This window comes from Silurus aristotelis, assembly GCF_946808225.1.
Source record: "Silurus aristotelis genome assembly, chromosome: 21".
NCBI lineage: Eukaryota > Metazoa > Chordata > Actinopteri > Siluriformes > Siluridae > Silurus > Silurus aristotelis.
In genome coordinates, this window is record NC_139594.1 from 21,456,370 (window position 1) to 21,470,172 (window position 13,803).

At 45.1% G+C, this 13,803-nt stretch overlaps 1 protein-coding gene across 1 annotated transcript in view; it reads right to left on the minus strand.

The window, feature by feature from the left end:
- The window catches only part of LOC310716518 (craniofacial development protein 2-like), a 75,732-nt gene extending 67,942 nt beyond the window's left edge, over window positions 1-7,790 (minus strand). The window contains exon 1 of the mRNA XM_083523854.1: window positions 7,722-7,790. Within this exon, the coding sequence (XP_083379980.1) occupies window positions 7,722-7,750 (29 nt within the window). The 5' untranslated portion in view covers window positions 7,751-7,790. The remainder of the gene's footprint in view (window positions 1-7,721) is intronic.
- Between the last annotated feature and the right edge of the window lie 6,013 nt (window positions 7,791-13,803).

Consider the following 13,803-nt stretch of genomic DNA (forward strand, 5'->3'; position numbering starts at 1 on the left):
AAGCATGTATATTGTAAAAAGCAGGGGTCCTAGAACTGACCCTTGTGGCACGCCATAATTTACTAGCATTATCCTGGATAGCTCTCCATTTAAATCTACGAAATGGTAACGATTGGACAGGTAGGATTTAAACCAGCTTAATGCCTGTCCCTAAATACCGATGTAATTCTGTAAGCGATCGAGGAGAAGATCATGATCTAAAGTGTCAAACGCAGCACTAAGATCTAGTAAAACTAATAGGGAGATGTAGCCTTGGTGACAATAAGAGGTGACGCAGTTCAACCGGTGAGTGAAACACAGCACGAGATCATTACGGAGTTAGGGTCATACACACACTCAAAACCATTAATACATCAGAATACACACACACACACACACAAAGCATAAATACGTCGGGAAATATTTAGGGCCCGAGCACCGATGGTGCGTAGGACCCTATTGTAATTGTCGTTTCTTCATTAATTATTTTTTTTTAATTGCTCAAACTCTGAAAACTTTGCACACACAGCGGAAATGTCGAAACTGTCGTTCTTCTAAAGTAGGTGTGGCAAAATGGCTCAACAGCGCCACCTATACACATTCAACGGTGTGTGGCTCGAGCTATGTTTTTATGAAAATCGGTACACACATGTAACACACTAATACCTACAAAAAAGTCCATTGGTACGAAATCCGAAACCCAACAGGAAGTCAGGTATTTTTAATTTTATGAGCAAATTGTCATTTTGGCCATTTTCACATTTACATTTGCGGCATTTAGCAGAAGCTCTTATCCAGACCGACGTACAAAAGTGCTTTGAGTCTCTAGTAATGAATAAATCTACACTGGTACACAAGATTACACACTTAATATAAATATAACCCTGGAATTCTACAAACTTGGAAAGTGCTAATTTAAGTGTTTTCCGGAAGAGGTAGGTCTTCAGTCGTCGCTTGAAGATAGTCAGGGACTCTGCTGTACGGACATCTAGGGGAAGTTCATTCCACCACCTCGGTGCCAGAACAGCGAAGAGCCTTGAAGTGTACTTACCTCTCATTCTGAGAGAAGGTGCTACCAGTCGAGCAGTGCTAGAGGATCTCGGACAGCGTGGTGCGAGATGTGATGAGGTCACTGAGGTAAGATGGTGCTGGTCCATTTTTGGCCTTGTAGGCAAGCATCAGTCATCAGCCTTGTGGGACACCAGTGGTGAGTCTGCATGGGGCAGATGTGGATTCCCTCCATGTTACCTAGTATGAGCAACCTTCCAGGTAGGAAGCAAACCATTCCCATGCTGTTCCGCAGATACCGAGGCTCATGAGGGTTGACAAGTGTCTTGTGGTTAACTGTGTCAAATGCTGCTGAAAGGTCCAGTAAGATAGGAACAGATGACAGCTTGGCTGACTGAGCAGCGTGCAGTTTCTCAGAAACAGCCAAAAGGCCGTCTCTGTGTAATGTGCCTCTTTAAACCCAGACTGGTTAGGATCATGGAGGTTGTTCTGTGAGAACATGCACATGTTGTATTTTAATGAACTCCTCCTAGAGATTTGTTCAGATCGACACCAAATTTAGTATGCATAATCTAAAAGCCTTTGTGATGTTAAATTGCCAAGATCTAGAGTTTTCATTGAAGGGCGTGTCCATGGTGGTCTGACAAATCTTGCTGTTTTGCCATCAAAAAGGAAGTTGCTATAACTGACATACAATGTCCAATCTGCCTCAAACTTTATACTATTCAATTCAATTCATTTTTATTTGTATAGCGCTTTTAACAATGAACATTGTCTCAAAGCAGCTTTACACAGATAATGCGGTGATTAAAAAAAAAAATAAATAAATAAATCTTTACAAGATTGATAAGACTCCAGATCTGAACAGATCTACATTTCCATAGTCAAATAGTCATAGAACCACCTGCTGGCAACAGGAAGTGTCAAGTTTTACTGTGCAATGAACTATTCCTAGAAATCACTTTTTTTTTTTTTTTTTTTTGCCCAATCTAAAGGCCTTCAAGATAGTGAATTGTAAAGATCTAGAGTTTTCGTTAAAGGGCGTGTCCATGGTGCCGTGACAAATTTGTCTATTAAAGATGTCTTGCCATGGGAATAAAAGTTATAACTTGGGCATAAAAAGTCAGATTTCCCCCAAACCTCACACAATATTAAATATGTAGTTATTATAATGAATACAAGTGTATAACAGAGCAGTTCTTGCATAAGTAATGAATGTCCTGTTCCATGTGGATTGAAAACATTAAGTAAAGGACAGCTATGGATTTGTTTTACTTGTCATTATAAGAAATAAAAGTAAACAATTTGGAATTGCAACCCATACCCAAAGAATTGCGTTGTCTCAATAGTCTAGAACAACATTTGATTTCATTACATATTCCATTTATGAAAATGTTAGCATTACCAAAAGGCGGTCAGAATGGGGTTCATGGCCCTATTACTTGTTTTTAACATTAGCTGGGACACAACAAATGTTTTGCCTAGAACAGAAGGTTGAAGGGTCATTAGTATGTGAAATTAAAACACAAGTTGACATATAAAGGTCATTATAAGTATCAATATGTTGATACTACAAATATTAAACAAGCATTGTTACTTAAAACAATGTAATTATTATAGCAAGTATTATTCTGATATTGAATTTAATCAGGATTGGATAAATGAGTTTAGTAAGCAAGACAATGTAGATGATGACAGCATTGCAGAGAGTGAAGTAGAAAATGAAAATGTTGAAGAGGAGTTACATGATAGACAACAACACTGTGTTTATGGACACATGTTAAAAGCCAGTTGATATTGGGCAAGAAGTTCTGGACCAATATTCTGATCTGAAGGGAATTATCCAGTTAAAATGATCGCAGATGAAACAAATGAGGCTAAATGTTTTCCTGTTTTATTTCCCAATGGTTCTTCAACTTATTGTAACAGTCGTGTCCAAAGGTTAACGCTGTCACGATATTTTAATAATAGGATTATGCATGCAGATGGAAGATTTGCCCAGAATGTTGAATATATATATTTTATGCCCAGTATTTATCAGAAATAGAACAAGTAAAGTCTACTGTATCTATAGCATTGAGAAAAGGGAAAGGACTTAATAAGCCTAATTGACGTGAAATGTTTAAAGACACAGACTCTTTAAGACAAGTACTAAATTATGATGAAGGATATAGGTTTTTGAAGCCAATCCGTGGCACTCCATCTTTTTGGCAAGGCATGCAAAAACATTTGTTTGCAATGGTGAGACAGTTTTGTATTCCTACTTGGTTTTCTTCATTTTCATCTGCTGACATGAGATGGACATCTTTGTCAAGCATTTTAAAGCAACAAGGAAGACATAAAACTTTAGAACAACTGGAATGGGCTGATAAATTTGAGCTTTTGTGTTGCAATCCTGTTACTGCAACTCGCATGTTTGATTTTAGGTGCCATTGTTTTTTGAGAGAAGTTCTTATGTCTCCTGTTCAACCTATAGGAGAAATTGTAGATTATTTTTACAGGGTTGAATTTCAGCAGTGTGGTCAACGGGAATGCTCAACGGGAAGCTACAACTCAGGGTAATGTCGATGCCAAACAAGCTTAAAAAAATTAGGCAGTGTGTACTCGCATAATCGTGAAGTTAGTGCACAAGAGGCAGTGTATAGGTTGACAAATATGCATTTAAAGGAGTGTTCCAGAAATGTTCAGTTTATTTCCACGGGTGATGATTCAGTTTGTATGAGTTTACAATTGCAAGTTATACAGAACAAGTTGCAGTTGCAAACTTTAAGAAGTGAATAGCTGTGGATGACAAGTTTGGTTGATTGTTACAAGAATAGACCACGTCAGAGTGTTTTTGACCATATGTGCTTTGCACATTTGACACTAATAAAGACACTTGGCCTTCTCTTACATTACCTTAAATGGAAACATTTGGCCAACCGTTCAACTCCACAGGAATGAAATTGAACTTCAGATACCACATTTCCCCCCTTCGAGGTTTTTTTTTATCCTCGACAAACAAAAACATGTAGGTTTCAATCATTGTTTACAGAAATAACAATTCCTCCTGTCACATAACCTTAACAATACAATGATTTTATGGAGTGTGAGTGAAAAAACTGTCAGGCAGCTATTTCTCCTTAAACAATCAAGACAGGAAAACTTCTCTCACAGCCCCTCTGCCCTAGGTGGCCACATGTGGTACTCCAGCCCAAATCAAAACTTTAATACTGTGTTTATGACTTAAGCAAATACATGTGTCAGGGTGCTAGTGAAACGGGAGGCGGAAGTCCGAGTACAGCTCGCTCCAGTTTTATTGACACGAGTGAGGGAGAGAGATACACACAAGCACGCGCGCGCGCGCGCGCACACACACACACACACACACACGGCAGTCATTCGGTTAAGTAAGTCCGAGGTGCGCTTAAGGAGAAGCGTAGCTGATCCAAGATGCACGGGAAGGAGACGCACAGCCGGTACGGGATTGTGAAGTCCAAAAGGGTGGGACGCATAGAGTCCTGTCTGAAACACGGAAACATGCAACATGTAAAGCCCAACACATACAATAACGAACGGGGAGTGAGTGTGCGTGAAGAGCTTATATAGAAGTGGGGTGGAGTGATGATGAGCCCCAGGTGAGTGAGATTAAGCCTGGAGCTCCAGAGAGAGTGGAGGCATGATTGATGATGAGCCCCAGGTGTGCGTGGTTAAACCTGGAGCGCTAGGGAGAGCGGAGGCATAGAGAGCCACCAAAGGGGGCATGGCAGGTGGATCCCTGACAATATGAAACCCCAGAAAATAAAATCAAAACAATGTCCAAATTCGGGCTGGTCGACCCATTGGACCTTCCAATGGACCTTTCCCTGCCTATTCCCCATGTCCCTAAACATCGAGGAAAAAGAAAACATCTGAGGTCCCAATATATTTACTCAGTAGCAAAAACCATCATTACTCAAACAATTAATTTAATAAAAATGTGTATTTGTCATGCAACAGAAGAAAATTAAAAACTATTACGACTTACTTTGATTACTGCTAGTGTACAAACATTCTCTATTAATGTCACCAAATATAATATAACAAATACACTCCATTAATGAAAACATATATATGTGAAGAAGGTATCCATCCGCAACAGCAAGCAGCATTGACTCTAAGTATGGTGTCACTGATGTGTTGAATCACAGCATCCTCGTTCAGAGCCTTCCAATCTTTCTTATTGTCCATGTTTGAATGTATGCAAACTCCCCAATATTGCTTCTTAGGAGAAAAGAAAAGAAAAGAAAAAAAACAACCAGTATCGTCTTCACAAATAAACAAATTAATCACTATCATATTAATCACATTCCATCATAACACGATATAGGAGGAACTACTAAAAAGTAAACAATATCCAAAATATATGAAAAAGTATAATATGATTTGGATATCAAAATGGATATTTCTCCACCAATTCACCTTCTAATACCACTTCATCTACATCAGTTGTATGCAATAGTGGCATACAACGGAGTTTGATCCCCAGGCATCACAAATCCAACCCATCGCAATATCATTGCCTTCGCAAAGGTCAACAACAGCGTACAGAAACAAAACATCACACACAATGATAGAAGAACCGCCACAAAAATTTGCACCAACACTGCTCCCATCCATCTTCTCCCGCTTATCTGGGGCTGGGTCGCGGGGCCAGCAGTCTAAGCAGAGATGCCCAGCCATCCCTCCCCCTAGATACTTCTTCCAACTGTTCCGGGGGGACACCGAGGCATTCCCAGGCCAGCCGGGAGACATAGTCTCTCCAGCGTGTCCTAGGTCTTCCCCGGGGTCTCCTCCCAGTGGGACGCGCCCGGAACACCTTCCCTGAGGTGCACCTTCCCACCTTAGCTGACCCCTCTCAATGTGGAGGAGCAGCGGCTCTACTCTGAGCTCCTCTCGAGTGACCGAGCTTCTCACCCTATCTCTAAGGGATCGCCCAGCCACCCTGCGGAGAAGGCTCATTTCATCCGCCTGTATCCGGGATCTTGTCCTTTTGGTCATGACCCAAAGCTCATGACCATAGGTGAGAGTCGGAACGTAGATTGACCGGTAAATCGAGAGTTTCGCCTTGTGGCTCAGCTCTTTCTTCACCATGACAGACCGGTACATCGATCGCATTACTGCAGAAGCTGCACCGATCCGTCTGTCAATCTTCCGTTCCATCCTTCCCTCACTCGTGAACAAAACCCCAAGATACTTAAACTCCTCCACTTGAGGCAGGAACTCTCCACCAACCTGAAGTGGGCAAGCCACCCTTTTCTGACTAAAGACTGGTTGGGCAAACTGCCATGAACCCTCCAGCACCCTGTAGAGGGTATAGAGCTGGTCCAGTGTTCCACGGCCTGGACGAAAACCACACTGTTGCTTTTGAATCCGAGGTTCTACTATCAGCCTTATTCTCCTCTCCAGTACCCTTGCATAGACTTTCCCAGGGAGGCTGAGAAGTGTGATCCCCCTATAGTGGGAACACACCCTCCAGTCCCCCTTCTTAAAAAAGGGACCACCACCCCGGTCTGCCATCCCAGAGGCACTGTCCCGACCGCCACGCGATGCTGCAGAGTCGTGTCAGCCAAGACAGCCCCACAACATCCAGAGACTTGAGGTACTCAGGGCGGATCTCATCCACCCCCAGTGCCTTGCCACCGAGGAGTTTCTTGACTACCTCGGTGACTTCAGCTTGGGTGATGGACAAGTCCACCTTCTGAAGCCTCAGCCTCTGCTTCGTCAATGGAAGATGTGACGGCGGGATTGAGGAGATCATCTAAGTATTCCTTCCACCGTCCGACATCCCCAGTTGAGGTCAACAGCTCCCAACCTCTACTTTAAACAGCATTGGTAGGGCATTGCTTCCCTCTCCTGAGGCGCCGGACGGTTTGCCAGAATCTCTTCGAGGCCAGCTGATAGTCCTTCTCCATGGCCTCACCGAACTCCTCCCAGGCCCGAGTTTTTGCCTCCACAACCACCCGGGCTGCAGTTTGCTTGGCCTGCCGGTACCCGTCAGCTGCCTCAGGAGTCCCACAAGCCAACCAGGCCCGATAGGACTCCTTCTTCAGCTTGACGGCATCCCTTACTTCCGGTGTCCACCACTGGGTTCGGGGATTGCCGCCTCGACAGGCACCGGAGACCTTACGGCCGCAGCTCCGAGCAGCCGCTTCGACAAGGGAGGTGGAGAACATGGTCCACTCGGACTCAATATCTCCAGCCTTCCTCGGGATCCGGTCGAAGCTCTGCCGGAGGTGGGAGTTAAAAATCTCTCTCACAGGAGACTCGGCCAAACGTTCCCAGCAGACCCTCATAGTACGCTTGGGTCTGCCAAGTCTGTCCAGCTTCCTCCCCGCCATCGGATCCAACTCACCACCAGGTGGTGATCGGTTGACAGCTTCGCCCCTCTCTTTACCCAAGTGTCCAAGACATACGGCCGCAGGTCAGATGAAACGACCACAAAGTCGATCATCGACCTACGGCCTAGGGTGTCCTGGTGCCATGTGCACAAACTGTAACTAGCACAGAAGTCCAATAACTAAACACCGCTCGGGTTCAGATCAGGGGGCCGTTCCTCCCAATCACGCCCCTCCAGGTGTCACTGTCGCTGCCCACGTGGGCATTGAAGTCTCCCAGTAGAACAGCGGAGTCCCCAGTCAGAGCCTGAAGGCCGGGTACTCTACACTGCCGTTTGGCCCATAGGCACACACGACAGTGAGAGACCTATCCCTGACCCGTAGGCGCAGGGAAACGACCCTCTCATTCACCGGGGGAAACTCCAACACATGGCAGCTGAGCTGGGGGGCTATAAGCAAACCCACACCAGCCCGCCACCTTTTACCATGGGCTCCAGAGTGGTGAAGAGTCCATCCTCTCTAGAGGAGTGTGGTTCTAGAGCCCAAGACGTGCGCAGAGGTGATCCCGACTATCTCTCGTTGGAAACTCTCAACCTCATGCACATTCTCAGGCTCTTTCCCCGCCAACGAGGTGACATTCCACGTCCCTAGAGCTAGCTTCCCTGTCCTGGGATCGGGTTGTCGATCCTTGCCGGACCCCGTGGGGGAAGGCCCGGCCACCAGGCGTTCGCATACGAGCCCCAACCCCGGGCCTGACTACAGGGTGGGGCCCCGGCTGCGCCATACCGGGCGATGTCATAAGATAAGATATACCTTTATTCGTCCCACAGTGGGGGAATTTCTTTTGTTACAGCAGCAAAGGAAAGAAATAAAAAATGTATGCAAATATATATATATATATATATATATATATATATATATATATATATATATATATAAGAATATACACAAACTATAATATACAGTATATACACAGTACAATGTATAAATATATAAATACAATAAGAGAAGAAAAAAAGTATGCATTGCAGGTAGTATTTCGCACAGGTGGTATTGCAGGTAATTATTGCACATATTGCAGGTAATATTTCACATGTTGCATTGTAATATTGCACACAGGTAATGTTATTATACAGCTAAAATGTGATAACAGTTTTCTATTTTTTGGTGACTGGTTTTAGTGGGAGCAGCTTTGATTGTAAAGTCTAATAGCAGCAGGGAGAAAAGACCTTCTGTAACGCTCCTTTAGACACTTAGGGTGTAGCAGTCTGTCATTGAAGGAGCTGCTCAACGATGTGACGGTTACATACAGGGGGTGAGAGGCGTTCTGCTGTAATGGTGATAGTTGAGCTACCATCCTCCTTTCTCCCACCTCCTGTACAGTGTACAGGGGAATCCCCAGAACTGAGCTGGCCTTCCTGATCAGCTTATCCAGTCTCTTCCTGTCTGCAGTAGAGATACTGCCCCAGCAGACCACTTCATAAAAGATAGCTGAAGCCACCACAGAGTCAAAAAAGGTTTTCAGTAGCTCTCCTTGCACTCCAAAAGACCTTAATCTCCGCAGCAGAAAGAGTCGGCTCTGCCCTTTCTTGTAAATTGCCTCAGTGTTGTTTGTCCAGTCCAGTTTGTTGTTTAGGTGAACACCCAGGTATTTGTAAGAGTCCACTCTCACAATGTCCTTTCCCTGAATGTTTACTGGTGATGAAGTGTGTTTGTGCCTATGGAAATCCACTACCAATTCTTTGGTTTTCCACGCATTTATCTGGAGGCAGCTCCGTTGGCACCAGTCCACAAAGTTCTGAAAAAGTCCTCTGTACTCCCTGTCATCATCATCCATGATCAGATCGACGATGGCAGAGTCAATAGAGAACGTCTCTAGGTTACGACCGTAACCATAGTTCCCTGAGGGAACGAGACGCTGCGTCGAAACGCTATGGGAACGCCCCTGCGTCGAAACGCTATGGGAACGCCCCTGCGTGACCACGCTCTAAACCACGTGTGTAATCTGACCAATAGGCGTTTGGTACGTGACGTCATCAGCGGGCGACGTCGCGTAAACAGGAAGCTACAAATGGCTGCGAGATGGACCAGACGCTAGCTACTGTGAGAAAAGGTAAGCGCCGCAGGGATGCAGGGAGTGTGGCACGGAGACGCAGCGTCTCGTTCCCTCTGGAAACTATAATTACGGTCGTAACCTAGAGACGTTCCCCTTCAGGAACTCGAGCTGCGTCGAAACGCTATGGGAACGAGTGTCCAATCACGCCACACTGACCAGACCCTGCCTAGAGAGTGAGGGCCTCGGCACCAGCACGCAGGACAGAGGAGCCCGGGGTAGCTCTGAGGTCAAGGTCATAGAACCTGAGGAAGGTCAGCGGGGTGGACCAACCCGCCGCGTCACAGATGTCCCGGAGTGGGACTCCAGCGGACCAGGCCGTAGAGGCCGCCACACTCCGGGTGGAGTGAGCTCGAACCCCGAGTGGTGTGGGGAGGCCAGGGGACTCGTGAGCCGACACAATCGCATCCACAACCCATCCGCTTAAAGTCTGCTTATTGGCAGCTGCTCCGACCTCCTCCACGGACTCCTCCTGCGGAGGTAAGTGTCCAGTGCTCGCACTGGACACAGCCGGTGCTGTCGCTCCTGTTCGGGGGCTGCATATGGAGGAGGGCAGAATGCCTGCAAGACAGCAGGACGTGAGGGAGCCGAAGGCACGTACCCAGGTTTCGGGTAGAGAAACGCTCTGGTCATGCCAGGGGCAAACACCAGGCAGGACTGGGCCACAGACAGAGCCTGCAGATCCCCGATCCTCTTCAGGGAGGAAACCGCCAAGAGGAAGGTGGTCATAACCGACAGAAACCTAAGGGCCACATCGGCAAACGGCTCGAAGGGGGGGCTCAGACAGAGCCGCCAGCACAACAGCCAGATCCCAGACAGGCACTCTGGGTCGTGTCCCGGGCCTCAGCCTCCGGGTGCCGTGGAGGAAACGTGTCACCAGTGGGTGCCTGCCCAGCGACTGCCCCGCAGGCGGGGTGCCATAAGCCGCGATGGCGGACACGTAAACCTTGAGGGTCAAAAGGGACAACCCTGCGGCAAACTGTTCCTGCAAAAACTGCAGAACTGAACCGACCGGGCAGTTAACAGAGTCCAAACCACGGTGCACACACCATGACGCGAACATTCCCCACCGTGCAGCATAAGACCTCCTCGTAGAGCGAGCCCTGGAGTAGAGAAGGGTGCCAACTACCTTGGTAGAGAGACCAGCCACTACGAACTGTGCCCCCTCAGGGGCCACAGCCATAGCCTCCACAACTCCGGGCGGGGGTGAACCAGTGTTCAATTCAATTCAATTCATTTTTATTTGTATAGCGCCTTTAACAATGAACATTGTCTCAAAGCAGCTTCACACAGATAATGCGGTGATTAAAAATGAATATGTTCTTTATGAGTAAGTTTGTCCCTGATGAGCAAGCCGGTGGCGACTGGCGACTGTGGCAAGGAAAAACTCCCCGAGATGGCATAAGGTAGAAACCTTGAGAGGAACCAGACTCAAGAGGGAACCCATCCTCATCTGGGTTACACCGAATGTCCATTTGTGGCGGGTATACAATGTTGCGGGGTGCAGTGATGATGATCAAAAGCGAAGTGTATTTCTGAGTCAGTGTAGGAGACTGTTGACATCAACTACAGTCCAATCCAGGCAGGCCTGGATGAAGTGGGAAGATCCACGGGGGGGAGAGGGGCAGAAACAGTGGTCACTGGAGCCTCAGGAGCATGTTTAACTCGACCGAGAGAGAGAGAGAGAGAGAGAGAGAGAGAGAGAGAAAGAGAGAGAGAGAGAGAAGAGGGTGACAGGAAGAGAAGGATATGGATTATTAAGTGTACCTATTGTTGCATGAGAGTTAAAGTCACTGTGCAGTTTGGACTCCGGCAAGACTCGCTATGGCAGCATAACTAAAAGGGAGAACCAGAAGGCAACACAGACATGAGGGATCTCTGGGATAAGAGACGGCCCACCACACCACCATCAACAAACCTGAGTGAACACGTGAATGTGAGGGGACGACAGCGTACAAATATCCCAGTTCACCAAACACTCTATATCAATGTTCCCTCCAGATCTGAGCCTTTACCCGAGAAAAAATCTACTGATTAAAGGCTTGACTGAATAAATATGTTTTCAACTTCGACTTGAACACGGAGACTGTGTCTGAGTCCCGAACACTGGTTGGAAGGCTGTTCCATAACTGCAGGGCTTTATAAGAGAAAGATCTGCCCCCTGCTGTAATCTTCATTATTGGAGGAACCAACAGATAGCCTTGCACCTTTTGATCTAAGTAGGCGTGGAGGATCATACTGGTACAGAAGTTCACTCAGATACGGTGGTGCGAGACCATTAAGTGCTTTATATGTCAGTAGTAGAATTTTATAATCAATGCGAGATTTGATTGGGAGCCAGTGTAGACTGATTAATACAGGGGTGATGTGGTCATATTTCCTAGATCTAGTGAGGACTCTTGCTGCTGCATTCTGAACTAACTGAAGCTTATTTATGCACCTACTCGCACACCCAGACAGTAAAGCGTTACAGTAGTCTAATCTAGAAGTAACAAAAGCATGAACTAGTTTTTCTGCATCCTGTAACGACATCATATTTCTAATTTTAGCAATATTTCTAAGGTGAAAGAAGGAGATCCTGGTAATATTATTCACGTGAGCCTCAAAGGAAAGACTCGAGTCAATAATCACACCAAGGTCTTTGACAGCCGTACACGCTGAAACAGAAACACCATCCAGAGATGTTAGGTAATCGGAAAGTTTGCTTCTAGCTGCATGTGGTCCTAGTAAAAGTACTTCCGTCTTATCTGAGTTTAGCAGAAGAAAGATATCGAGCATCCACTGTCTAATGTCCTTTACACATTTTTCAACATTGTTAAGCTGATCTCTCTCATCTGGCTTTGCTGAAATATACAGCTGTGTATCATCAGCATAGCAATGGAATCTAATACCATGTTTATGAATAATTTCTCCAAGAGGCAGCATATATAAAGAGAAAAGCAGAGGGCCTAAGACAGATCCTTGAGGAATACCAAACTTTACCTCAGAGAGTGTGGAGAACTCACCATTAACATCAACAAACTGATAGCGATCAGTCAAATAAGACCTGAGCCAAGAGAGAGCCGTTCCCTTTATTCCAACAACATTCTCAAGTCTAGCAAGTAGTATAGTGTGATCAATGGTGTCAAAAGCTGCACTAAGGTCGAGCAAAACAAGTAAGGAGACAAAACCCTGATCAGAGGCCAATAACAGGTCATTTACCGCCTTAACTAGCGCCGTCTCTGTGCTATGATGAGGCCGAAATCCTGACTGATACATTTCAAAAATATTATCCATAAGTAGGTGTGAGCATAACTGCTGTGCTACAACCTTTTCCAAAATTTTTGCTATGAAGGGGAGATTTGATATTGGTCTGTAGTTTGACAGCTGACATGGGTCAAGGTGCTAATGGAAGAGTTTATTATTTTTAAAACAGGTTCAATTATCTCTGGAATGATCTGTTTAAAGAAACTTGTAGGCAAGGGATCGAGATGCAGGTTGATGATTTTGATGAGGAAATTAATGAAATTAAGTCATTCTCGTGAATAGGAGTAAAACTTTGTAATTGATTGTCCGTTATAATTACACTGCTGTCTACAGGGTTACTTGTAAAATAATTTGGATTTATATTAACCGTCTGGATTTTTTGCCTGATGTTTTCAATTTTATTATTAAAAAAGTTCATGAAATCATTAGTACCTAATTATGGTGTGCATGTGAGTGCAGTGCTTTTATTCCCTGTTAATTTTGCTACCGTGCTGAATAAAAATCTAGGATTCTGCTTGTTATTTTCTATGAGGGTGGAGAAATATGCTGATCTAGCAGCACTAAGAGATTTTCTATAAATTAGGAGGCTCTCCTTCCATGCTATTTGAAATACTGTTAATTTTGTTTGACGCCATTTACGTTCTAATTTTCGAGTGGTCTGTTTTAAGGTGCGTGTATGATCATTATACCACTGTGCTAATTTTTTCTCCCTGATCATTTTGGTCTTAAGGGGAGCTACATCTAGGGTATAACGTAATGTTGATTCTAGGTGTTCAGTGGCCCAGTCGAGCTCTGCAGGGTCAGACGGAGATCTATCTAACATCGTAATTTCTGGAAGATTGTTAATAAAACGCGCTGCTGTAGCTGACGTGAAAGTACGCTTAACACGATAACGTGGTGAAGTAGTAATGCAATGACTGAGGCAAATTTTAAAAGAGATGAGATAATGGTCTGAAATAGCTTCAGACTGTGGAATTATGACTACGTTTTTTATTTTTAATCCAAATGTTAACAACAAATCGAGAGTGTGTCCACCACTATGAGTGGGTCCTATAACATTCTGATTAATTCCAACTGAATCTAGAATGGACAACAGCTGCT